This window comes from Cynocephalus volans, chromosome 2, assembly GCF_027409185.1.
Source record: "Cynocephalus volans isolate mCynVol1 chromosome 2, mCynVol1.pri, whole genome shotgun sequence".
In the NCBI taxonomy this organism is placed as follows: Eukaryota; Metazoa; Chordata; class Mammalia; order Dermoptera; family Cynocephalidae; genus Cynocephalus; species Cynocephalus volans.
The window spans coordinates 203,031,780-203,059,136 of record NC_084461.1 but is presented as its reverse complement, the minus strand read 5'-3'; the positions used below and the strand labels follow the sequence as shown (position 1 = coordinate 203,059,136).

Below are 27,357 nucleotides of genomic sequence, written 5' to 3'. Positions count from 1 at the left end.
CTGCTACATTCGTGTACAATTTTTTGTGTGAACATGTTTTCAGCTTTCTTTAGTATATGCCTAGGAGTGGAATTGCTGAGTATAAAGTAACTCTGTTTAATTTTTTGAGGAGCTGCCAGACTGTTTTCCACAGCAGCTGCACCATTTTACATTTCCATCAGTAATGTATGACAGTTCCAGTTTCTCCACATACTTACCAACACTTGCTATTGTCTTTTTCTTTAAAAGTACAAGCATCGTAATTGTGTGAAGTGGTATCTAATCGTGATTTTGATTTGCATTTCCCAAAACACCAATGATAACTGAGTATCTTTTTATGTGCTTATTGGTCATTTGTATATCTTCTATGGAGAAATATCTATTCAAATACTTTGCCCATTTTTTAATTGGGTTGTCTTTTTATTGTTGAATTGTAAGACTTCTTTATATATCCAGACACTAGACCCTTATATGTAATTTGCAAATATCTTCTCCCATTCTATGGGTTGTCTTTGCACTTTCTTATTTAGTGTCCCTGATACACAAGAGCTTTTAATTTTGATGAAGTCCAATTTATTATTATTTTTTTGGTTACTTGTACTTTTGGTATCATAACTAAGAAACCATTGACTAATCCATGGTTAGGCATACATATACCTATGCTTCTTCCTAAGAGTTTTATAGTTTTAGCTCTTACATTTAGGTCTTTATTCCATTTTTAATTAATTTTTATATATAGTGTGAGGTAGAGGTCCAAATTCATTCTTTTGCAAGTGGATATCCAGTTATTTCAGTACCATTTGTTGAAAAGACTTTCTTTCCCTATAGAATGATCTTGGCACCTTTGTTGAAAATCAGTTGACCATAAATAATGGGTTTATTTCTGAACTCTCAATTCTATTCCATTTGTCTATATGTATGTCAGTACCACAGCACATTTTTCAGTAGTATGATTTAGAGTTAATTTTTGTCTACGATTTGAAGCAAGGATAAAGGTTCATTTTTCTTCATAAAGAGCTACAGTTTTTCTCAAGAATTATTTCTTGAAAATCTTTTTCCCCATAAATTACCTTGACACCTCTGTCAAAATCAACAGTCCATATACACGCAGGTCTATTTCTGGACATTCTGTTAGTTTGCATTGACATATATAGCAGGAGTTGGAAAACTTTTTCTATGAAGTCAGATAGTAAATGTTTTTGGTTTTGCAGGCCATACAAAGCTGGGGAACTACTCAACTTTGCTGTTGTAGCATGAAAACAGCCATAGACAATATGTAAATACATAGGCGTGGGTATGTTTCAATAAAACGTTATTTACCAAAAAAAAAAAAAAAGAGAGAGAAAGATGGGTATGAGGATTTGGCCCATAGGCCATTGTTTGCCGACTCATCACCTACCTGACTATTCTTATGACGATATCACTATCTTGATTACTGTAGCTTTATAGAACGTCATCAGATCAGGCAGGGTGAGTCCTCCAAAGCTGACCTTATTTTGGTTATTCTAGGTCCTCCACCTTTCCATGATAAATTTTAGGATCAGCTTATCAAATATTTTTCAAAAAATCTGCTATGATTTTAATTAGGAATGCATTGAATCTATAGATCAATTTGGGGGAATTAATGTGTTAGCAATATTTGCATTTTCCAATCCATGAACAAGGTCTATATCTCCATATTTTTAGTCTTCTTTAATTTTCCTTTGCAGTCTTATGTAGTTTTCAATGTATAAGGTCTTTAACATCTTTTATTACATTTATTCTTAAGTAATTTTTGCTATTATAAAGTGGTAAAATTTTATTTTTTAATTTTTTACTGCTAGTATATTGAATTGCAACTGATTATTGTATGTGACCTTATAACCTGCAACCCTGCTAAATTTACTTACTGGTTCTAGTAGCTTTTCCATAGAATCCTTAGAATTGTCTAAACACATGATCACGTTACCCATAAATAAAAAAATTTACTTCTTCCTTTTCAACCCATATGCCCTTTATTTCTTTTTATTGCCTTTTTCCTTTGGCAAGGACCTTCAGTACAATGTTGAATAGGAGAGGTGAGAGTCAGCATGATTGTCTGTTTCTGATCTTAGGTAGGGAGCTCTGAACATTTCACAATTGAATATGATGTTAGCTGTAGGTGTTTTTGTAGATGCTTTCAGTCAGATTGAAAAAGTTCTCTTCTATTCCAATTTTTTTCAAATGCTTTTTCTTTTTTTTTCAAATAATTTCAAATATAAAGAAAATCTGCGAGAACAGTACAAAAAACCGCTCTTTTCCCTTCATCTAGAGACCCCATTCCAAGTTGTCAACGGCCTCAATTTTATCCTTTGTAGAAAAAGAATCCAATCCAGGATCATAGATATACTTAGTTGTTGGGTATCTTCAGGACCTTTCAACCTGGAATAGTTAGTTCTTCAGTCCTTTCTTGACCTTTGTGATCTCAACATTTTTGAAGAATTAAGGCTAGTTATTTTGTAGAATGGCCTTTGTTCTGGATTTGCCTGATGCCTCCTCACGATTAGATCTATACCATTCATTTTCGGCAGAAGTATCACCAAAGTGATGTTTAGCTCTTGTCCTGTCAGATAGGATACATGTCTATTTTTCATGGTATCACTGATTATGTCAACTTTGATCACGTTAGTAAAGTAGTATATGCCAGTTTTTGCTACTGTAAAATTACTTGTTTTCCCTTCATAGTTAATGAATATTTTGTGGGGAGACCTTTGAGGCTATATAAATATGCTGTTCCACATGCAACTTTCACCCTCTAGTAGATGAGGACTTGGTATATTTACACACCTTGATATTTGTTCTCTGAATCAATTATTACTACGACTGTTGCCAAATGGTGAATTTTCAAATTCCATCATTTCTTCTGCATTTATTAGTTGGCATTCTCTGGAAAGAAATACTTTTCTTCTTTATTTACTTATTTATCTCACTGTGGATTTGTGGGTTCTTATTTTATTCAATCGGGTATATTTCTTACTAAAATTATTTGTCTAGAAGCTCAAATTATGTCAGATTTGGCCAGTGGGAATCCCTTCAAGGTGGTTCCTGTGTCCTTTTGACAAGTCCATATCACTGCTTACTTTCTTGCACAAGACGCTTCAGGGTCATCTTGCACTTTTACAGAACCAGCACTAAAATCAGTAATTTTGTCTAAGGGGCCCTCGTTGTCTTTAGCAGAGAAGAGTATTTAGAAACCAAGATCTGGGTGCTTAGTGTACTCTCTGCTATCAGTGTGGCACTGCTCCCAGGCCCACTCAGGAGACAGAGCTAAAAAATATACATACACTCATAGATGCACACAAACACTTGCACATTTATATTCATTTCTATACCTATCTTTCTATATAGCAAAAACTATGTACTTATACTAATAACCTCAATCCTTATCCAGCACTCCAAGCTTCATTCCAGTTCTCCCCGGTATCCACATTTGTACCTCCCTTCTCCAACAGTGAGAATCTTGGCTCCCATTATCCTCTCTATATTCATTTACATGCTCAAGCCCTTTGCAAGTAACCAATCACTTGATCACGTTGGACTACCTGCCTTGCTCAGGCACCCACCTCACATAACCCTGAACACTGACAAGCTATCCTCTTGCTTCGGCCTCATTAATGGCTTCTTGGCAGAATTATTAAGGAAGGAGGAAAGGAAGGAAGGAAGGGAAGGAGTGAGGGAGGAAGGAAAAAGAAAGGATCTTTTTCTGATATAATAATAGCATTATTAAACTTTGATAATCAAGGAATGAATTTCAGATAAAAGAATGGATAGGAAGAAGTGGAATATTCTGGACTGGTATCAAGGCTAAGGCCCCTTAATCTATCAAGGATGTAAACCATTACCTTGGTTTATTCTCAGATCCTCTGTGGAGCCAGGGATATCTCTGCTCACAATATACAAGGGCACAAGGAAATGCATGACTCTGTCAGAGGTCAAATAGGAATGCAACTACTGGGGATTTTCCTCCCCTTTTCTCCTAGTCTTTAACAAAAGTGCTGCCTCACACGGCTGAATCCCAAGCCCACTCCTCCTCCAACTCTTTGTTGGTGGAAGAGTTATATGGTTTTACAGGTTTTTTTAAAAAACATTTAAGTTATCTCAGCAAAATGTAATTTCGTCGTTATCTTTTTCTACAGTTACATAGCCACGGAGCCATTACCTTGAACCTCTGACTCCGACAAAAACTGATGCAGGTTTGAATGGTAAGTCTGTTGGACGTTTTACTGGTGCCAGTTAGAGGAGGTGGGTTTCCATGATCCTTGTAGCAGCCAAGGTTTCCAGGCACTAGAGAAAAAAGAAAAAAGAATTTCACAACATCTGGCTGTGAAACACCAAGAATGATAAGCAATTTGTGCCAGGTACTTTCATCTCAGTCAATATTTCCACTCCTGAGGTACAAATAAATAACAAGTAATAAGCTTTTAAAATAGGAACCTTACATACTGGCCAGCCACCAAAAATATAAATAAGTAAATAAAAATAAAAATAGGTACCTTAATGTCCTCTGCTAAATACCATGTCTTTGTTTTATTTTGAAGAGTATGTGAAACTCAGGTACATTTTTAACTAACTTTTTTTTTAACCTGTTCAATATCAATAGGATTTAGAATTGAAGAGAATGAGGAATAATTTCCTAAAAAGAGAGGAACTGCAATATGTAAATTATGTTTGAGAGTCACTGGAGGGCAGGAAAAGCCCTTAGAAGCCCATCACCTTATACCTTGCACCTAATCCTCTCATTCCTTAAAAAGTTCCACAAGTGGGTTTTGCCAAGGTCTTTTGGTGAGTGTGTTAGTTTCCTATTGTACCTGAAACAAATTACTAAAAACCTAGTGGCTTAAAATAACATATATTTATTATCTTTCAGTTCTGGAGGTCAGAAGTACTAAATGGGTTTTATGGGGCTAACATCAAGGTGTTGGCAGAGCTGAGTTCCTCCTGGAGGGTCAAGGGGGACAATCCATTCCTCACCTTTTCAATCTTTTAGAGGCTGTCCATATTCCTTGGCTTGCGGCCACACCATTCAGCCCCTGCTTCTGTCATCACCTCTTCTTCCCTCTCTCTGTTTCCACTGTCACATTGCCTTCTCTGACTCAGATCCTCCTGCCTCTCTAAGAACCCTGTCATTACACTGGGCCTACCCGTATAATCTGTCTCAAAACCCTTAACTTAATCACATCTGCCAAATCCTTTATGACCTCTAAGGTAACATATTCATAGATTCTGGGGATTACAATTTAAACATCTTAGGAGGGGGGGCATCGTTCAGCTTACCACAGTGAGCACATTAGTGTTCACAACCACACATCACATGGTTTGGTTGAGTAGAAAAAGCTGTATCTGAGAATAAAAGAACCTAAACATATGTACCAACTGTGGGAGACAGTTTTCAAAGATAAACCTCAATGATCCTGCTATGGACTGAATGTTTACCTCTGTGACCTGAGAAATATACATTTGGTCTCTGCCCCCAGTTCCTGGCACAGAGAATTTTCTGGGTGATTGGAGTGTCTTTTGTCCTAACAAGGTACTCTTGGTGAGTGCCTGAAGAGCTTCAGGATAGTAGCTGGTCACAAGAAAGACTAAGGTATGATTAGAAGCTTGGAACTTTCAGCTCCACTTCCCTGCCCCCATCTTCCAGTAAGGAAAGAAGGGCTGGAGATTGAGTTAATAAGTAATAATCAATCATGCCTATGTGATGAAGCCTCCATAAAAATCCCTAAAAGATGGGGTTTGGAGAGCTTCTGGGTTGGTAAACACATTCATGTGCTGGGAGGGTGGCACACTTCACAGGGACAGAAGCTCCTTTGGACCCTTCTGGACCTCACCCTATGTACCTCTTCATTTGGCTGTTCCTCTGTATCCTTTAACATATTTGTTACAATAAACTGGTAAATGTAAAGTGTTTCCCTGAGTTCTGTGAGCTGTTACAGAAAACTATCAAACCTGAGGAGGAATCATGGGAACCCCCAATTTGTAGCCAAGTTGGACAGAAGTGTGGGTAACTTGGGGACCCACTACTTACAATTTGCATCTGAAGTTGGGGGAAGTGCTATGGGACTGAGCCCTTAACCTGTGGGGTCTGCACTAACTATAGGTGGTTAGTGTCATAATTTAATTGTAGAACACCAAGTTGGTTATCTGGAAAGTTGGAGAATTAGCTGGTTTGGGAAAAACACACATCTGGTGTCAGAAGTGTGTGAATGCATAGGAAAAAGGTTTTTTTCCTTTTTACCTCCAAAATTCTTATATTGAAGCCTGAATGCCCAATGTGATGGTATTTGGAGGTGGGGCCTTTAGGAGGAAATTAGGTTTAGATGAGGTCATGAGGGTTGAGCCCCCAGGATGGGATTATTGCCTTTATAAGAAAATAAAGAAATCAGAGCCCTCTCTCTCTCTCTGCCATGTGAGGATATAGCAAGAAGGTAGCCATCAGCAAACCAGAAAGAGGGGCCTCACCAGACAGAGTCTATTGATACCTTGACCTTGGCCTTCCCAGCCTCTAGAACTATGAGAATAAATGTCTGTTGTTTAGCCTCCCAGTCTATGGTATTTTGTTATAGGAGTCCAAATTGCTCAAGACAGATCCCCAGCTCCTGGTACTCACGCCCTTCTGTCATCCCTTTCCCTTGAGTGTGGGCTGGACTAGTGACTTGCTTCTGACCAACAGGATATGGCAAAGTTGATGGGATGTCACTTCTGTGGTTAGGTTACAAGAGATTGTGACTTCACCTTGCTAGCAGATCTCTCTATTGCCTTCTTAGCTTGTATACTTCTATGAAGCAATATGCCATGTCAAGCTGTGTGGCAAGGAACTGAGGGTGGCTTTCAGCCAACAGCCAGCAAGAAACTGAGAATTTCAGTCCAACAGTCCACAAAGAACTGAATCCTACCAACAACTGTGTGAGGTTGGAAATGGATCATTCCTCAGCTGAGACTTCAGATGAGACTCCAGACCTGGTGGACACCTTGATTGCAGCTTTGTGAGACAGAGTGAAGCAAAAAACCTAGCTAAGTCATACCCAGATTTCCTGATCCACTGAATGTGTGAGACAATAAATGTGTGCTATTTTAAGCCACTAAATTTGGGGGTAATTTGTTACACAGCAATAGATAACTGATACCCCTCATAATATATATTAAATATGTTTATTGAATGAAGAAATAAATTCATCATGGCCATGGAAAAATCACTCTCTCAGGGCCTTAGTTTTCTATTTGCATTATTAATTTATAAATCACTCCGCTGTCATTTGAAGCCTTTACCTTTTTCCATTTGGCTCCACACAATTTATATAACTAAAGATATAACAAGACAAGAATGAGGCCTGGTCCTAAAAGCACTTCTAGGTCAGTTAAGAGTTATGTATTATCCAGTTCCAAAGTGAGAGCCATATAGACTTTTAGATAGTCTTTCTCCTTTATGTTTAAGAATAGAAAACAGCATGGTCCAATTTAATAAACTTTATACCCACATTAGTCTTTTGGGCACTTAAGAATATATGCACGTATGTATGTGTATGTGAACACACATAACACTTTTCATTTCTTCCACCATCTAACTAGCTCATTTTAAATTGGCAGGAAGTACTTCGGCTAACCCAAAGATTCACCCTTCTCCCTTGCATCACACATGGTTCAAATATAACAAATGTGGCTCACCACACAAATGTTAAAATACATCTTTCGGAAACAAACCAAATCTCTATAGTAGCAAATGTAAACAGAAAAGCTGTAGGCAGTAGGAGTCCAGTGTGTTCAGTGGGGGTCTGGCTTGGGAACGTCTAGAATTTAGGGTTTAAACAACTGCAATGAGTTAAGTCAGAGGCACATGACATAAACTGAGTTTGTTAAAGGGATCTTGCACATGGAAACCTGGACATGCATTTAACGGTTCTTAATAAAAACTACTTGATTATGATCATCTTGGTCATTTACTCTGACTTTTATCTCATTTATTCTGTTATGCTGACAAGTAAGCATTTTATGATGTATTAGTTTATAAAGTGCCCACGGCATATAATCATAAATGTTAAGGTTAGATATAGACAAGGCCATGGGCTGCATTAACACAGCTGGAACCTATAAGCTCTATTCACTACAGTTTGGTGAGCAAAGCCAGGCAGCTCATGTTCCAATGGGGCAGTGAGTTCCTGAAACACTTCATGAAATGGATTCAGTGTGAACCAGACTGCACTCTGCTGCTGTTTGAATCCATTTGAACATCAATGGTCTGAAGTATCATCCTTGCCCCCCAAGTCAATCACTAGCCAAGCACTACCTGTCAATTCTACCTCCTAAAATACAACAAACATCTACCCATGTCTCTCTATCCACGCTGCCACTTCCCCAGTTCAGGCCACTGTCTCTTCCCACTTAGATCACTGCATTGAACTCCTATTCTGTCTCCATTTCTAGGCTTACCCTACTCTAATTTAGTTAGCACATTGCCACTGGAATAAACTTTACTGCACATTCCAGGCAGAATGAACAGCAAATGCAAAGGCCTGAGGCAAGAATGACCTTGGCTTTTGGAGGAACACAAAAAAGTGAGCTTGACCAATGAGAGAGAGGGAAAAGTGGCAGAAGCTAGAGAGTTATGTGGGGACCTGCCTAAAATCCTCGAATCCTGCTGCCCCACAGGATAAAGTCCAAACTTTCCCACATGGTACACAAGGCCCTGCCCCATCTGTGCTGCTCCTCTTCCCCTCCCCCACTAGCATGATGTCTCTCTACCTCTCAGCTTTTGGCTCACGTTCTACACAAAAGCCCAACCATAGTGTATTCACAAGTTTCCCAACTGCAACTTGCTCTCTGGCCTCTGGATTTTTTTTTTTTTTTTTTTTGGCCTCTGGATTTTTGTACCCGCTATTCCTTCTGCTTAGAACCCTCTTCCCTACTTGAGATTTCAGCCTGAGCAGCATTTCCCCTTTCCCCATGGCTCTCATGGCTCTCCTATCCTGCCTACACTACCCCCCACAAAATAGGAGGGTATATGCCCCTACTGTGTAGTCCCTATAGCAGTCTGTACTGAGTTTGATTCTAAACACCTATTTACTTGCCTCCCCCATGTGCTGCCACCCCCGCACCCCAATTAGCCATGAACAACTAAAGGGCAGTTATGTATCATCTGCATACTACTGTGTTCCCAAAGCCTGGAATGGTCGCAGTCACACAGCAGGTACTCTATGACTATGTGCTGAATGAACAAGCATGTCCTGTTTCACCAGCTGAAATCATGGAGTGAGGGGGTAAAGGTACTTCTTAGGTAGCAGTGAGTGAACAGGGCAGAGCTAAAGTGAAAAGCAGAGCTATCTGCACAATAGCATCCACTGAAAGGTAGTAATTGCTGTTTTTGACTCCTTCCTGCTCACTGTCTTCTTCAGCTATCTAGAAACATCATTCTGGATAACAGTTTTCCATAAAGGTTAACTTTAAAACTTAAAATTTTATCTTAATAATTTTGGATAAAACCTTTCTAAAATGCATTAGATATTTCCTAAACAAATTAAACATAGTTTAACCTAAATTGTTCTTGGTAACTTGAGATCATCAAATGTACTTCACCAAAATGGCCCTAGACTGGTATGCTTTGTTATGTTTTCCTGTCTGTCTTTAATAGTTAATTTGTCTCCTTGATTGCTGTCTTAGTAAGCTTGGGCTGCTATAACAAAATACCATAGACTGGTGGCTTAAACAACAGACATTTATTTCTCACAGTTCAAGAGGCTGGGAAGTCAAAGGTCAAGGTACCAGCAGATTTAGTTCCCGATGAGGCCTCTCTTCCTGGCTTTCAGATGGCCACCTTCCTGCTGTGTCCTCACGTGGTGGAGAGTGAGCGAACCCTGGTCTCTCTTTCTCTTCCTTTAAGGACACTAATCCCATCATGGGATCCCCATTCTCATGAGTTCATCTAGACCTAATTACCTCCCAGGGGCCCCATCTCCAAATATCATCACATTGGGGGTTAGGGCTTCAACATAAGAATTTTGGGGGGTCACAAACATTCAGTCCAAAACAGTTGCTGTCGGGGCTGCTGAAACCTCAGAACATTAGAACTGAAAGGAGTCTTTAAAAGCATCTACTTCTTACTACTGTCAATGCCTACAGTCTTTGCTTATCTTAATGTGTTGCTTCTCAGGCTTACAACAAACCTATGGAGCTTATTAGAATTTTATGAAAAATAAGAATGAACAGGGTCTAAGAGAGTGATGGCCTTTTTTGTTCTCCACTTTCTGCCATCCACATTGTAGCTCAGGAGGTGTTTTTGCTTGCTTGCTTCCAGGACTTGGCAATACAAGGGTACTTCAAAAAGTACGTGGAGAAATGGAATTCAAAGATATTACAAACCCAGAGCATGGTGCTAATAACACCAAGGTCCAGGGTTCAATTCATGTATTTGTCAGTTGCCAAAAAAAAGAAAAAGATAATACAAATCCTTTCATGAACTTTTTGAAGACCGCTTATATTCTAAAGGGCACCGGTACTAGCATCATGTGTCCAGGAACACTGGCATTTTGCAGTGGGACAAACCCTAGGGTAATTCTGGCCCTTCACCAAAGCCTATGCTCAGTTTCATCAACAATGGAATAGGAAACAATATGGGCCTTGAAAGGTTCTTGCAAGAAACAAAAGGAAATAATGTAAATAAAGTAAATACCACAAGGCTGGCAGGATAGTATGTGCTGAATCAATAGTGTTTATTATCATTCTATATAATAAGGCTTTCATCATTCACCACACAAACAAGAGAAACTTGCTGAGTAATAGAAAAATAAAACAGCATTGATTTAAAAGACAAAATCAAAGACAGCCACCTCAAAAAACTGTTTGATTCCACATATTAAAATATTAATCTCTTGCATCTGTATAGCATACAGTGCATTTTCACATAAGTCATCTCACAAGAAGCTCCAGCCCTTTCAGGAAGGCAGGATAGACGTTATCACACCTACTGGACAAAGAAGAAACCAGTTTAGCAAGGTTAAGGGACTTGAATGGGGACACACAAGACAGAACTGAAGAGCAGAGGTAAACTCGAGTTTTTTAGAATCTCATTCCATGGTTTTTTTTCTTGGTGTCCCTGTCCCTTTTCTTATATGGCCAGTTTGGAGAACTAAGTGAAATTGACTCCCTGAGATTCAAGACTGAATTCTTAGACACATTAGTCTCCCAATGCTCTGTGCACCCAGAGGGAGGCCTCTGAGATAATGGTCAGCCTCTGAGGGGTGCCACTGCCCTCTGACTCGCACTGGAAACTGTGGCTAAAAGTCTCGCTGGAGAAGACTCGTCATGTAGTCTTCAAAGCATTACTGGTCAACTGAGTGGATTTCCAGACCATGTCCCACCCTTGGCTCTTCCGAGAAGCAGGGAGGAAAAGTCAATTTGAAAAAGGATATTTGTTCTCAAATTCTTTTTTACTTTCAAGGCCATTTTAAAGTTCTTGTGGCTTGGTCATGCATTTTTCCTCTCACCAAAGAGGCTTCATCACTTTCAATTTTTAAAAAATCATAACATATGAATGGCTCCCTCATTTATCATAGTTTAGGCTACGAAACTCATGACAATTAATTACCAACATTCTCTTCATGTGTTCAGAGTTCTTGACCAAGATCAAAATTTTAGAGGCAGCTGAGAGAAAATGGTCTTCCATTCAGATTAATCCAGGAACTATTGTTCTTTTACTCACAGAAAGAACTGCTCAGAAGCAACCAAGCAGGCTTACTGAACACCTGTTACATTTGGATTTACCTGTGGCTTCATGGTGAATGTGCTACACTCACCTCCACGGGGGCATCCATGGCTGACAGCCCTTCTCTAAGAACCTCCTATCACCCATGGCAACTTCTCAGAGAATCTGCTCCTGGTTTGGGACAAGCCAAAGGACTCCATTTACTGGCCACAGCTGACTCACACTGGGGCCACCAAAATCTCTCTCCCAAGAAGCTGGGACTGGGATCCACTTAGTGAACTGCAGGCACCCAACTTGTAGGAATCTGCCAGATAGGAGTTGAGGCAACCAAACTCGTGTCTGGGCCATGTGAGTGGATGAATGAGTGAATGTGCTGGTCCACAAAGATGAAGCAGAATGGACACTGAGCCGAGAGGGAGGCAAACATGGGAGACCATGTGGTCCCAGAGAGCGATGGCAAGAGTGCATACTTCCTTTCTAGGCTATTTGGACACAGGGATTGGGTTCTGTGATATACTGAATGTCCTTCAATAAATTCCTTTTGCTCAAGTTAGCTTGAGTGAGTTCTAGTCCTGGAAACCGAACAATTCCTGTCAAAGACAGAAGGTACGGCAGTGATGGGAAAAGCTCAGTTTAAATACAAATCTTCAAATAGTAACTCACATAAGAGGTAGCCCTTACTGTTACTATGTTTTCTGCTACAATGCTCTGACCAGATCTGTGATATTTGCTTTAAGAAACCAGAAGCAAAGCTCTTGTCCTATGTTTAGAAAACTCTTTCCATGACTCTGCAGAACTCCTTTTATTTTTTGCAGCTGGCTAGTTATTTTTTTCTTATAATTAAAATCTGCTTCTTAAGAAATGATGCAACTCCTCTACTTATTCTAGACATCATTTAACCTTGTGCCACTACCATCTTCTGCTCCAGAGATCCCACACTGGTGCCTCAGTAGGTGATTTCTCCCCTCCATGGGAACAGGAACTAAGCATAGAAAATGATGCCACTGGTGTCCTATTAGAGGACAAATCAATTTGAGTACTTCCTTCAAAGCATCGATGGATTAAGTGTGGATTCATCCACACTCTCAGGCCCATGACCACCAGCACATTGCCCCCCATCCTGTCCACCTGCAACTTAATTCCAAATCTGACAGCTGCCATCTTGCTTCAAGTGCTTATTGTAATAAGGCCCCACTCTACCTGTATAATATAAACTCTCCTTTTCAGTCACTCTAATTCTTCAAGCAGCCCTACTCATGCCTCTGAGTCTCATAACAACTCACCCAAATAAATAAATACACACACCTTTTTCTTCCTCTCTGAAATTCTACCTTTAAGGGAAGGCAGTAAGAGCTCCTAGGACCCTGATCCCATATGTCCCGAAGTATCATTAAAGTAGTTCCCTCCTGGTGGGATTTCCTTATCTAAAACAATTTCTTGTGATTTAATGTGGTATATAATCTCCAAAAGAGGCTCTAATAATTTCTCTTCTCCCTGTACATGCATGTTGCTCTCACTTTAAGAGCTAAACTCTATTTCCCCTCTTCTTAAATCTGGGCTGGCCTTGAAACTTGCTTCGATCAGTAGAATATGGTGGACTTCTGAGTTTGAGCCTTAAGAGGACTGGCAGCTTCTGTTTCATCTCTCCTGGAAGCCAGCCACCACATAAGAAGTCTGAATGCCCTGCTGGAAAGAGGAGTCACCTGCATATAGGCCTAAAGCCATTCTGGATGTCCTGGCCCAGCAAAGCTCCCATCTGAAGGCAGCCACCTAATTGAATCCAGGTAAGAGTAGAAGAACCACCCAGCTGAAACTCAGCCAACCCACAGAACTAGGAGAAATGCTAAACTGTTGTAAATTACAGGGGTTTCGGTGGCTTGTTATGCAGCCATAAACAACTGAAACACCTTACTTGATAAAAGGTCAGTCCAAGTTCAAGAGGAATGATACAGCTGTGTCCCTGGGATGAAGAGCTCAGCTTCAAGTACACCGCAAATATCCCAGGCAAGGAACCACAGAGTTATCTTTTACTCTTCCTGCTGTTTCATCCCTTATATATTCCATTGTCGTCAAGTTTTTCTTCTTCCTAAATGCATCTTGGATTTAACCCTTCCTGTGTTATCTCACTGCTCCCATCATAGCCCAGGCTCTTATCCCCTGGCTTTAGAAATTTATGCCCATCCCTTCCAACCCAAACTTCTTCCTCCAATCTATCTGGTAAATAGACACTGGGCTTACCTTCCTAAACAACGGCTTTCAGCACATCAATCCCATCCAATCAACTTTGGCTTTTAAGGTCTAACCTGGTTCCTTTCTGTCTACTCCTCTACTCCAGGCAGCCTGGATCCCAACTCACATGCTCGCCAATCCCATGCCCTTCCTCCAAGCCTGTCATGCTATTCCCTGACCTGGTGTGCCCTGACCCATCCAGTCTCCATCCATGTTTCTCCCAATTTCTACAATCTTTACCGGGTCTTCTTGTCTTCAAAAACTCACAGCACTCTACCCCATAATTCAACACTTATTTATGTAGTTGGTGTTCAAGTCTCCAATTTTCTCCTACGTTTATAACTCAGATTCCTAATTACATTATAAGATTGAGGGACTATTTCTTATGTATATGTATATTCCTTACAGGAAAGTTCTGGTGTAAAGATTTTCAGTTAAGTCACCCTTATCGATTTGAATGATTTTCACTTTTTAAGTTACTAGTATGCTTCACACAACTGTGTTTTAGAACATTTTATATCTGTCACTGAGCAAAATGTCCATTTGGTTCAGAAAGTCAGTAGTTTTTTAATGGAAAATGAAATAATATCCACTCCCCAAAACAAAAAATAATCAAGTACATGCCAGATCTGAAACCATAAAACTGCATTTTAAGAACAAACGTGGGGCCTCTTGTGCTCCGTGAGTCCAGTGCCATACCAGGCTCCAGGGAATGGCCGCTGCAGCAGCGAGGCACAGTACCAAGCCCCATGGTCAGTCACATAAAACAGGGATGGACAGAAATAAAAAGCAGGCTGTGAATAACATATTCTAGGAATCAGATGTCAGAAATATGCAATGTAGTTCATTCCCTAGGGAAAGCACACAACCATAATACTGCTGGTACTTTCATGCCTACGAAGTGCTGGGTCCTGAACTTAGGGCTGTGTGCAATTTATTCATTTAATCTTCAAAATAACCCTGAAGGCAGAGATGAGGAAACCATCAAGGCTCAGAGAGGAGTCATTTTGCCAAAAGCTATTAAGCAAAGCACAAGCCATGTGACTCCAAAGTCCACATTCTTTCCACTAGTTTGTCTTGTTTCTTATGGGAAACGATATGATTTCACAGCATCAAAAAAGACTATTTAGTGAACAGGTCCTTCATAGAAATTTTGGAGCTGCCTTTGTTTCTGCTTCTAAGCAGCTTAGTCTAGTTGGGAAAACAAAACTATTCACATGAAGCAACAATAAACAATATTAAAATGGATTCTGTCAATGCTAAAAGGGTTCAATTAAACAAAAATATTAATTGGAATTGAAAGACAAAAGAGGTAAAAACAAAAATTACGTTCCTTTCAATATTGCTTTGGCTATTGACTAAAGTTTGAGGTTTCATTTTAGCTGTAAAGTGTAAATGATATGCAGAGATGTGTCTTTTTATAGAAGGTAAACTTCAGCCACAATAGTGAAGACTTGGTGTTGGGAGAGAGGCCAGGACAAAGATGCTGATGGCCTGTTTCCTGAAGAGGGTCCAACCCTCGGGAGCCCTTTCCCAGCTGAGAACAGCTGGGCTGGGAACACCCGCAGAGGCGGCCCAGCATTCTACAGAGCAGCTCTGCTGTGCAACAAATGCTTCTTGGATACCATCACAGCCTACTTTACTCCTGGGGCTTAGGATTTTCCAAACCCAAAGAAGAAAAGACAATGACTTAGAGCTAACAGCATGAACTGCAGACCCTCTGTCGCCACTGAGTTAATCCTTTGGTTTCCACAATGTCAAAAAGGCAATCTTAATAATTCAGCATACCATTAGAATTTCAAACTTTAATTCCCAAACAATCCACAAAGAAAATTCTGAAGAATGACATCAACAGTAGCTCAGATCCATCCCAGGGCCCCTGTTGTCAAGGAAATAAAAGAAATGGGGCTGTTCTCAAGTGCCAGAAGGAAAAGGGACTGGTCTCACTATCAGGAGTCCTAGATTCAAATCCTATTTGGCTCAGAGTGTAATCCTCATCAAATCACTTAATATCTGGCCTCGATTTTCTCATGTGAAAAATGGGGGAGGGAAAGTGAATATATCACCTGCTTCATAGGATTGTTGAAAGGTAAAATAAGACAGTGTGAACATGAATATAAGTGCTTTGTACATAGTAGGCATTTAACAATAGCTGAAACACAATGAAAATCAGTGCTGACATTAAAATGAAGAAAGTGCTGACAGAAACAAAACTTTGTCTATAATTGAGAGACTGCCTTGACCACACGGCCAAAGTGCCCTTGGCTTTTTATTTAAACTCTAAACATAGCTTTAAAAACTCTTATTAGGGATCACAATTGGAAGCTTTCAAATCCTGTTCTTTGGGCTGCTTTTTTGTAAGGCAAATACTAATAGCTGAGGAAATACAAATCTACTTTAACAAGGCCAGGGTGTCATTTGGTTAAAAGGAACTTTAGCCTGTGAGGTCACAGGCTGAGATTCACCTAAGCTTCCCTATTGCAGAGGTGCTATTGCTGGTATCTTCAGAGTTGGTCTATGTGAATCACGCAACCACTAGAGAACTTCTCATGAATTAAAAGGAAAAAGTCTCACCCCAAATCCCTAATATAGAGGCTTAAGAAGCTACAGAGAAATGTCTGAAACTCAGCACTCTCCTCAGCTGCATCACTACCTTCTTGGATCAAGTGCAAGCTCTGTACTCAGCCCACAAGACCTCCCATCATCTAGCCCCATCCGCTTCACCTCAGACCTCATCTCCTGATCCTTCCTTTCTAAACTTTATGTTTTAGTAACACTGACTCGCTTGGAATTTATCAGTGTGTGTGTATGTGCGTTTGTGCACTCATGCACGCACACACACGTGTATGTTGGGAACAGTTTTGTTCCCCCTACCTCCAATGCCCTCCCTACCTCTTTGCCCCACCGAACCCTAACATCTAGAATCATGCTTCTTAAAGTGTGGTCCTACAGCTCTGGCATCCCGGAGCTTGTCAGAAATGTAGAATCTCAGGCCCACTCCAGACCTACTGAATGAGAATCTGTATTTTAACAAAGATCCCAGGTGACTGTATGCACCTTAAAGTTGAGAAGCCCTGCACTGAGACCCTGCTTCTTCCAGAAGCCCTCTTTGACAAACAGTAGCCCTTACCTCCCACCATGCCAGGGTAGATGCCCCTCTTTGGTACTCCCAGACTTTTGCTCACCTCACTTATTATAGAGTATTCTACATGTGCTTATCTGTTCATGTGCCTGTCTTTTGTCCTTGACTGAGGGCTCTCCACAGGCCTTGTATCTCCCATTTTGTACAAAGTCTGTCATATGGTCAGAGCTTAAGAAATGTCATTTGTCACAGCTAATCGTTCTAAATATGTCTAACATTCTTGTGATTTTAAACTTTAATACCTAACTTTAATTTCAATAACAAATAGTTTTAATAAGTTTAATAACCGAGACTTCAATAATAAATTCAGATACCTGTGGGCTACATGTAAAAGTATTACAACTTAGGTTTTAATCATGTTACCTATTTGAATCCAGATACTCTGAATTTTGTATTTATTGATTTTTAACAGTATTTAAAATATAATAAAATCAATTAAAAAAAATTTCTGTAATGCACACTTTCAGACATACACAAAAGTAGGAAAGATTAATGAATCCATCACCCAGCATCAATACACACTTTTTTTTTTCTTTTACCATTCTTGTTTCATCTATTTCCCTCACTGCCATCCATTTACTCTTTTGGGCGCTGGATTGTTTTAAACAAATCCCAGATATAATGTCATTACAACCACAAATATTTCAGTATGTATCTATAATTTAAAAGGACTTAAGGGCCGAGCCCGTGGCGCACTTGGTAGAGTGCTGCGCTGGCAGCGCGGCGACTCTCCCGCCGCGGGTTCGGATCCTATATAGGACTGACTGGTGCACTCACTGGCTGAGTGCCGGTCACGAAAAAACGACAAAAAAATAAATAAATAAATAAAAGGACTTAAAATATATATATATACCCAGATATATAAAAAACCACCATGCCATTATTGTAGCTAATAAAATTAACAGCAATTCCTTAATATAATCTAGTACTGAGTCTCTACCCAAATTTCCCTATTTCAAAGACGAATTTTTACAGCTGAGTTTTTAGAAATTAGGTAATCTTTTTTTTTTTAGCAAACAAAAAATAGCTCTGAGTTGAGAACGTAAATTTCTCATGCCTGTGGCCTCAGGTCCAAATCAACTACGTGACACAGGTACCCCCCCCCCAACCAACTCACAACTACATCGTTTACTTTTTAAAAACCCCAGGCTGGCTGGTTAGCCTAGCCCGCTAGAGCACGGTGTCATGACACCAAGGTCAAGGGTTCAGATCTCCATACCAGGCAGCCAGAAAAAAGTTAATAAAATAAATAAAAACCCCACAAAACTTTTATAAAGAACCTAGAGGTAAAATAGGGTAGAGCCAAAGCAATGCTGAGGTCCACATAAGCATGTCCTTCAAAAGCAATGAAATAAAAGGAATTACAATGATGAGGATGATTACTTAAGGAAAAAGAAATATACAAATGATATTAGGCCAAATGATTTTCCCCCTCAACAGCCAAACCTAGAGAGCGAGATCTAGAAGGATGTTAAACTTGATGATGAGATTTTGCTTTTAAAATCTGTATATCTCCTGGCTGCAATAAAAACTCGGGCTTTCTGAGACACATACTGACAGAAGCAGTTTTAGAGGCAACTCCTTGGAGTTGTTCTCCTTTGAAGTAAGATCTGATCCATGCTCTGTAGATCAAGAGCACAGTTCAAATTTCTCTTTGCTCCCTTTTAAATCATACTTCATCTCTGCCTCCTGCTTGTTGTAGATCTCCACGTAACATGCCAAAGGGCAGAGATTCCGGTCTCCACACAATGGCCCACCATTCAACCAGATTCTGTTTTGTCCCTAAACATTCATTCCCTCTGACTCCTGCTGGGTCTGTTATATTCATATATGAACTTTCCAGGAATCTGATCATGTCATAGGCCTTTTCCTGTATGACAAATTCAGGGCTAATCATGAATAGCCACTTCACACAGAGGGTTAGTATTATTCATGAAAATTAGGACTCCACATCCAGAAATAGGACAAAATTGGCCTAAAATAGGCAGGCTGTATCTGTTTCATCCACAGGCAATTACCAAGGTCTCTTGCTGCAAACAGCACAAGAGTTTTTCCTCGACTATGTTAATCAGACACACTAGAAGCACAATATTCAGCCAGACTCAAGGTCTGAGGTTCGGATTGATGGGGAGCCCTGGTGCCCACCAGGTGAACTAAGGGTTTCCCAAAGAACCAGAGCCAGACACTGCTCCCCTTCCATCCACCCAAACCAGGTACCATTGAGTTCTTATTCCCAACTTCTGCAAGAATCCTTACCCAGACCATTTCAAGACCAACTTTAGGGCTTTGAGACAATTATCAAAGGGCCACAAAAAACCAGAAATAATATTTAATTTTCCTTTTTTATAACAGTGAGGTACATCTAGCAAATATTATGAATTAGAGGCATACTAGATGGTTTGTACCATTTTGCTATAATTCTCTCTTCTGGAATCTAGTTTCAATGACCACATGAATCAGCTCCTATTGGCCCAAATTATATTTTATAAATGCAAGTTGAAGATTATCTTTCCAAATAAAAGAACCCAGATTGAAATCCTCTCTTTGGATTCCTGAGAGAATGACATAGGCTGGAACTAAAAGACTATCTTTGTGTAGAGCAAACGGACCGAGGAAAATCTGTTTTCCTCTCCCCCTGCCCTTTTCTTTTTTATATAACTAGAGCCAAATGAGATGTTTTTCATTTAAAAAATTTGATTAAACAGACTGAGTGAAAACCCATTCTTTACTGTTTTCTCAATTGGGTACTGAATTAAGGCACACTCAGGTTGGAAGGATAGTGAAGCTAGGGCCTAACTTCCAGGCAGTAGTGACATTTGGAAGTTTAAATTAGAAAGGCAAAGGCGAGTACTGGGCCTGCAGCACTGGTTCACGGGCTGCCCTTTCCCCATGGGGCATCAGAATTCAGACTGTTGCTCTAGGCATGAGTGAAAAGAGTCACAGGTCCCACTCGAACCTCCATGTCACACTATACACACAAGCCTCCTGACCTGAGGAGTAAGAAAGGTGGCAAAGAATAGGTTTAAATAATATGGAAGGCTGGCTGGTTAGCTCAGTTGATTAGAGCATGGTGTTGATAAATAATAAGGAAAAAATAAGCCTAATGGGATGATTATGAATGAACTGTCCTTTTCTTCAGCTTTAGGAACTGAGAACCCTGCTCCTGTGGCAAATATTAAAACATATTATAAACATTACATTAGTAAACTCCATATAAGTACCAGATTTAGTCTCTATGCTTTACACCTTCTGCAAAACTTTTCTACAGTATTTTCTACCTTGTTTTAAAGTTTCTCTTTGAAATTCCTCCTACACCATACACTCCCTGAGGGTCAGGGTATCCTTTTGCCTTTGTACCTTACATATATAATAAACACTGAATACAGGAATGAATGGATAAACAGAAATCAGGCCTTTCGGTAAAAGGCTGAAGAAACTGAGTTGTGAGTTATTACCACAGAAAACAATAGAACACTTTATCCTAAGGTGGGTAAAAGAATTATCACGTTGTTTTTTATGATATTTAACAATTTATTTACTGAATATTATTTTTCAAGGGACCTATTCAAACCCAAATAATAACAAGTAGTGTCATAACTTAGTTTCACTATGTATAAAGATGTTCATTCCAAAAAAATTAATTCCAAAAAATGCAAGATACCTTTTTTCCCCTAACCTGCTCTGAGCTTTTGCCCTCTTTGTCCATGAAAGAATCAGCATGAGGAAATTAACTAAAAGTAGGAATTCTCACTGGGCTTACCCACCAAGCAAATACCGATGGGATGGGGTGCTGAGAAAATGGGCATTACTATTCTTGGAAAGCCTCAACAAGAGAAGTGAAAATCCTCAGAACAGGGTGGGCTTCTCCCTTCACATGCTTCATGAAATCTGCCAGTCTGAACTACCTGACCTCTGGCGGTGGCCTTCCACGCCACACCCTTATTAGTGTCCAAAGTCCCGTCAACCATCAAACAGTGTATTACAGTCTTACTCTGGCAAGCAGGTATCTCGCAGTACTTCCAGTAGACACCATCCTCATGCTCTGCCACATAGCACCAGGGGCTCACATCTCCATCTGGGTTTCTGTTGGAGAAAAGGACACAATCAAAGACATTTATGATGTTTTATGTCAACTGGCTCATTGCTTTTCAGTTTTACAGAAAAGAAATTGCTTTAGCTTTTGTGTTATTTCTAATAATTAGTATATATCTCTACGTCATCTCGTACCAAGTAAAAAAATTTTAATGAGAACAAACCTATCCCCTCTGACATATGCTTCAGAGTTTGGGGGAATATGAGCAAAGGTGATATATGTTTGACAAATTCGCTATCATGTAACTAGGACAACTGACCACTGAACAAATCACGCCAAACAGCATTACTGGCACCTTGAATGTGAACAATGGCTGAGTGAACAGAGGTGCTCTCAGTCCTGCTGATGAGAATGCGAACTGACACAACAGTCAGGGCGGCAATTCGTTAATTAGAGCCAAAGGCCCTAAAAATATGCAAACCCTTTACTTGGCCATTTCCTCTTGAGGAATTTATTCTCAGGCAATCTTTACTTATAAAGTTGTTCAACAAAGCATTTTTATAATATAAGAAAAGTTGGGGGCTGTGCGGTTAGCTCAACTGGTTAGAGCCTGGTGCTGTTTACACCAAGGTCCAGGGTTCGAGCTCTGTCCCAACAAGCGGGGGGTGGGGCAGCATTGGGTAAATAAATATGGTATATCCATACAAGGCAATGTTAAGCAGCTAGGGAAAATGTATTTATCTCGATGATGGGACTACTGGTGATTTTCATTTTTCCTGGTTTTATTTTCTTATTTCCTCTACAATGAATACTCCAATTGTGTAATTTTTAAACATTAGAATAAGATTCACATAATATAGACTGCACTGACAAGCTTTCACCAGGATTAGGCCGATCAACTCATATTTAACAGAAATGGACGCTAACCTCCTCCTTCCTCAAAATACTGACTCTTCAGAAAATTTTAAGGAAAACTATGCCATAGAGTCTCAGTTAGAACCTGTGATCTTGTCATTCCAGTAACAACTTCTGATATGGCAATAATATTTTTTACAGATTTATTTCTAAATGAGAATGGCTTGGAATCAATGCCCTTTAAGGTCTTTTCAACTCAGAGATGCCATGACAATAACAGGCAGCACTGCTGAAGCAGATCAAAAAATGGCAGGGGCTACTGGACACATTGAAAAGCCTCGCCTCTCTTCACCGCTTTCCAAGCCCCTTTTATTTAGACTCAGAACACTGGAAACCAGACACTCCAGTTAGGCCGGAAACGGGCATAAAGACCCTGCAGCCTGGAGCTTTGGAGCAACCCCTATCAGGCCTGAGCGGGATAAGCCTATTGTGTGGCCTAGAAGATAAGCTTCCCGAAGCACAAAGGGTCCTTTTATTTCTTGTGCCCAAAGGCAGGTGCCAACGCCAACTCTGCTCTTCCCCAGTCTCTGCCTCCCCCTCTAATCCAGATACTCTGAGTCCAGAGAAGTGCGTTCCCTCCCATCACTCGCCAACTCTCATACATCTCAAATGTGATGGGTCTGAAAAAGTCGCATAAGATAAACATGGTGTCGGGTGTCAGCTGAGAAATCAAAGTAGGAGAACTTGTACAAAGCCCTTCTTTAAACAGTATTTTGCTGTCATTTTCCTCCCTCTATTCAGTGTTCAGCTTTGATGTAGTATTTGATAAAGCCCTTAGAAAACAACTGTTTATTATCAATGTCAAAACCATTCTGAAAAGCATCAGAATAGCTTAATAAAGAACAAGCAAATTCATCCTTGACTTTGCTGCAGTGCTAAAACACAAGGCCTGGACTCTCTGATGTGATGATAATCAACAATTTCAGCCTCCTTTTTTTGAAGTATAAACTGGTATTTCAGGTCTGATACATTCCATCAAATCAAAGGAGAAGGTTGCAGTGCCAGGGCTCAGGAAAAAGGTGGTCTCTCCTGGCTCTCACTGCTTTCTTAATGGGTATTTAATGGTGTATTTCTGGGAGCCTATGAGTAGAAATGGGTGCTAATCTATAAGAAAAAAAAGTTTTTCATATAAATTAAGCCTCATTGGAAATTTAAAATTTACCCTGAAGTCAGACTTAAAAACAGGAGCTCTTCTGAGAAGACTTAAGAAATAGAATAAACCAACAGCCTACTACCAAGAGACACTTCAAAACAAGAGGATAACTACGTAAAAACAAAAAACACTTATTTCTCTCCCTAAACATTCTTCCCAACATAACCCAACTATTCCTACGAACAGAAAAACAACAGGGAAGAAATGAACCAGAAATAGAGTAGAACTGATTTTTTATTTATACAAAAAAATGTAAATTAACACGTGTAACTTTAAAAATAAAATATAGAAGAATTAATAAGTATGTGTAACTTTAACAATAAAATACAAAAAAATAGCAAAATACGAAGTAGCAAATACACAAATTCTGATATCTTGGAACTGGGACTTGGTGAGAGGATTTCAGGGAAAGAAGTAAAATGGGAGACTTTATTTAAACAATATATATCTGAAGTGTTTGAGAAATTTTTTTGGAACAAGCTTTTAATACTTTCATAGTAACAAGCAAACAAAAAAAATAATGCAACAGCAGCTGTGAGGGGATGGTTAGCTGAGACAAGTTAAGAAGTGAAGGAAAACACTGAAGGTACAGGGAAGAGAACATGTACCATAGGCCTGGTGACTTCAAGACAACCACAAGGGCCCTAGAGTGTTAGCAAAAGGAGGGCAGAAGGTAAACAGTGTGGCCTATGCAATGCAGGAATATATATGTTGGCTCAGCTGGGTCAACATGGCTGAGATTCCAATGTCTGCAGAACCAGGGACATGGTGTGTAGCTCAGATGGAGCTCAGCAATCATTTTTCCCTGTCCCCAATGGCTTGAGAGGCTGCCTTTATACCTGTCCTAACAATAACTAAATTTAATATATTGCTGAACCATGAGTTTCCTTACCACGATCTGGTCCCTACATACCAGTGATTCTTATGTAGTTTTCAATCACAGATAACTTTGAGAAGCTGATCAAAGCCATGGATCATCTCCCCAGGAAATTGTGAATACACATATGACGAACCATGGGTGTCAGGTTAAGAGCCCCTGCTAGAGTCAGACAGGAGGTGAAAAGCAAAGAAACACCTTAGTCTACTGAAAGGAAATAAACAGCATAAATCTGATGGATACAGCTGTTTCCATAGCAAGGTTATCCTGGGCTGGCCAGAGGCAGGATAACACAGGCAGCTTCCTTTGCTCAGAAGCAGAGGGAGGTTTGGGTCACAGGCGGTACTGTTTGACCACTATATTCTCAAAGCTTAGACATCTTTGCTGCCTGTGTATTGTCCACTAGTGACAGGGTCAACTAAGAAAATTCTCCCAAAGAGACAAGAAGTGATCAAACAGTAAAGCATAGCTCTGAAAGCCAGTATCAAAGCAACCCAAGTTGAAAAGAATGGTAGATTTTGTGTGTGTGGGGGGGGGGGGGGAAGATTTTTAAAACAGTGAAAAGAAAGACCTCCTGAGTCGACCAAAAGGAGACAATAAAGCTTCCCTAGTTGTGAGCAGGGATAGAAAAGGTTGGAAGAGAAGACCAGAGATTTTTTTTTAAGCATTGAGTGGCCCCATCTTACCTGCAATAGTTATGCTCACCCAGGCCCCCCTCCCCGTTGGGGTATTTCAGAGTGTTGTATGGATGCTGGAAAGTCTCGTTCCAGAATAGACATGGCTTCCCGCCTTGCAGTGAGGTCCAGTTCTGTGTTCCCCTATAATCCGCACCATTGGCTGTAAAACACTCTAGGAGAAAGAAAAGACAGAGCAAACTAATTTCCTGGCAACATCTATAGCCTCCTCCTTCTCTGGTTGATGTTTTATTTGTTTTCTTTGGATCAAGCTGGAAATGGATAGTGTCTTACTAGATCCTGGACACAGTGCATTTAACAGTGTTGAGTAAATCTGAAAAGAGGTACTCTCCAAAAGCTAGGCTAATCTTGGCACTAGCTTGGCTATAGACACTAGACACTTTTTCCCCTAAAGTATACAGATTCTAACTAGGATATAAACAAGGAGCTGAAATGTATTGAAACCCATGAAATGAACCAGGAAACCCCCAAATCTGGGAAGAGTTGGTAACAGACATCCATGTGGAATTCTGGGTTCTCGAAGGGGGTCATTGCTCTTGCCAATGTCTCTGTGTGGTAACTAGAACCAGGTCACCAGCTGTAACTGAGCTCTCCCCTACAGTCTGAAAGGCCACACTGACACTTGGATTTAATAAGACCATCGGATACAGCAATGCTTTGGAATCCCAATCACACAAATCTGGGAATGACTCACATTCCCTGGTAATGAAGAACAGTCCTCCCCATGCTATTTGAGATAGAGGTGCAACAAAACAGACAGTCAACATGAGAGAGGAGGAAGGGCTGGGGTGGCATTTTCTTTCACTTCTTTCTGAAATTCTTTCCTATAAGACACATTGAAAATGGTTTCAGGTACCATTTAATAAAATGACAAATCCCTGCAGGTACAATGATGTGCTTCTAAAATCTCCTTCTCAGACTTTGGGAGGATGGGATGTGAGGCTGACATGATTTCCCTCCACATCTTGCATGCATTAAACTCACAGAAGTTCATGAGAAAGGCACAGTACAAAGAGCAATTTTTAAAAATTAGCTTAGTTGAAACTGACAGAAACACTTCTTCAAGATGTATCACTAGAAAACTGACAATCTGGGGGAGTTAAACCAACATTTTTAGATTTCTTTCTTTCCTTCTCCTGGCATGCACTGACCTATAACTTCCGGTATTAAGGACTCTTAACACCATCTCCTGTTGTAGAGTATGTACCCACTCCAGCCTAAGCATGTTGACAATTTGAGCACATCCATATTCTGGAAGATATTTCTTTTAATATTTAAAAACCATCCACAGAACATCTCTCTTCCAGGACCATCTTCCTGCCATCCGGGTCCTGTGTTTTGTCTGGAATGGCATCATTTTATGGATAGCCAAAATAATCTGAAATTCCAGGCTACACAGAAAACCCTAGCGATTTATCATGTTTGGTGCAACACTTGCGTTATGATAAGTGCAACTCATCAAGTACCAATGACGACCAAGCCCTCTACCAAGAGTCTGCATAAATAAAAAAGTTCAAGTGTAATTGAAGGAGGCAGCTCAGTGTAGCATAAAATACATTAAACCAAGAGGCTAAGCCTTGGCTTCTTGTCCTGGACCTGCTGCTAACCAGCTGTGCAACCTTAGACGAATCACCATCATCCACATCACTTCTAATACTCACATAGTGTTTTACTGTGTGCCAACCTCTATCCTAAGTGCCTTACAAATGTCAACTCACCACCAACCCAGTAGAGAAGTACCCTTAATACCCCCATCTTACAGATGGGGCTAGTGGGGCACTCACCCACACCTTATTTTTTTATTTTTTTTGTGACCGGTACTCAGGCAGTGAGTGCACCGGCCATTCCTATATAGGATCCGAACCCGTGGCGGGAGCACTGCTGCGCTCCCAAGCGCTGCACTCTCCCGAGTGCGCCACGGGGCCGGCCCCTCACCCACACCTTAAACTGCTTCTAGCAGAACCCCCTTGGCATCATCCTTCTTTCCCCCACCCTCTCCTTCAACCCACTCCCAACGCATCAGCAAGTCCTGTTGACCTCCTTGAAATACATACCCTGAAACTGCCTTCTCCTTTCTTCAGTGCCACAGCTTTAGTCCAGTTCATCATCAGAGAATAGTTCAGATCTCACAGCTTCCACTTTTGTTCTCCCACAATCTATTCTCCATACAGAACTCAAAGTCCTTAGGAGAACGAAAGCACTCTTCTCAGAGGTGTTCAGAAGGCCTCCACGTTGGGCCCCAGCCCCTTCCTCCCACCACTCCCGAGCTCCTTCCTTATTCACTTATTCACAGAGCTCCAGCCACACTGGTCTGCTTTTAATTCTGTGAACACACCACACTAGTTCCTGCCCGAAATGTTCCTCCCCAATACCTCCCATAGTAGACTAAATGTTACCTCCTCAGAAAATCCTCATTATCTCCACTGTTATTTTCTACCCTTTATTTGTTTGCTACTTAGCACTTATTATCACTAGGAATATGTTTGATCTGCTTGAGAGAGAGAGAGAGAGAGAGAATTTGAGGTATGTACCATACAAGAGTCCAATTTTAATCCCAGAACTAGAGTGGGACCAGGGAACCTGTATTTCTAAAAAGCTTCCCAGATGATTGATTCTGTTATGTA

At 40.3% G+C, this 27,357-nt stretch overlaps 1 protein-coding gene across 2 annotated transcripts in view; it reads right to left on the bottom strand.

Annotated features, from left to right (window-relative positions):
- Window positions 1–27,357, bottom strand: part of KREMEN1 (kringle containing transmembrane protein 1) — a 65,835-nt gene that overhangs the window by 22,463 nt on the left and 16,015 nt on the right. For both annotated transcript variants that reach the window (XM_063086770.1, XM_063086771.1), the window contains exons 2-4: window positions 24,725–24,887; window positions 21,052–21,143; window positions 4,157–4,281 (exon numbers count right to left, since the gene is read on the bottom strand). In XM_063086770.1, coding sequence (XP_062942840.1) covers window positions 4,157–4,281; window positions 21,052–21,143; window positions 24,725–24,887 — 380 coding nt within the window. The remainder of the gene's footprint in view (window positions 1–4,156; window positions 4,282–21,051; window positions 21,144–24,724; window positions 24,888–27,357) is intronic.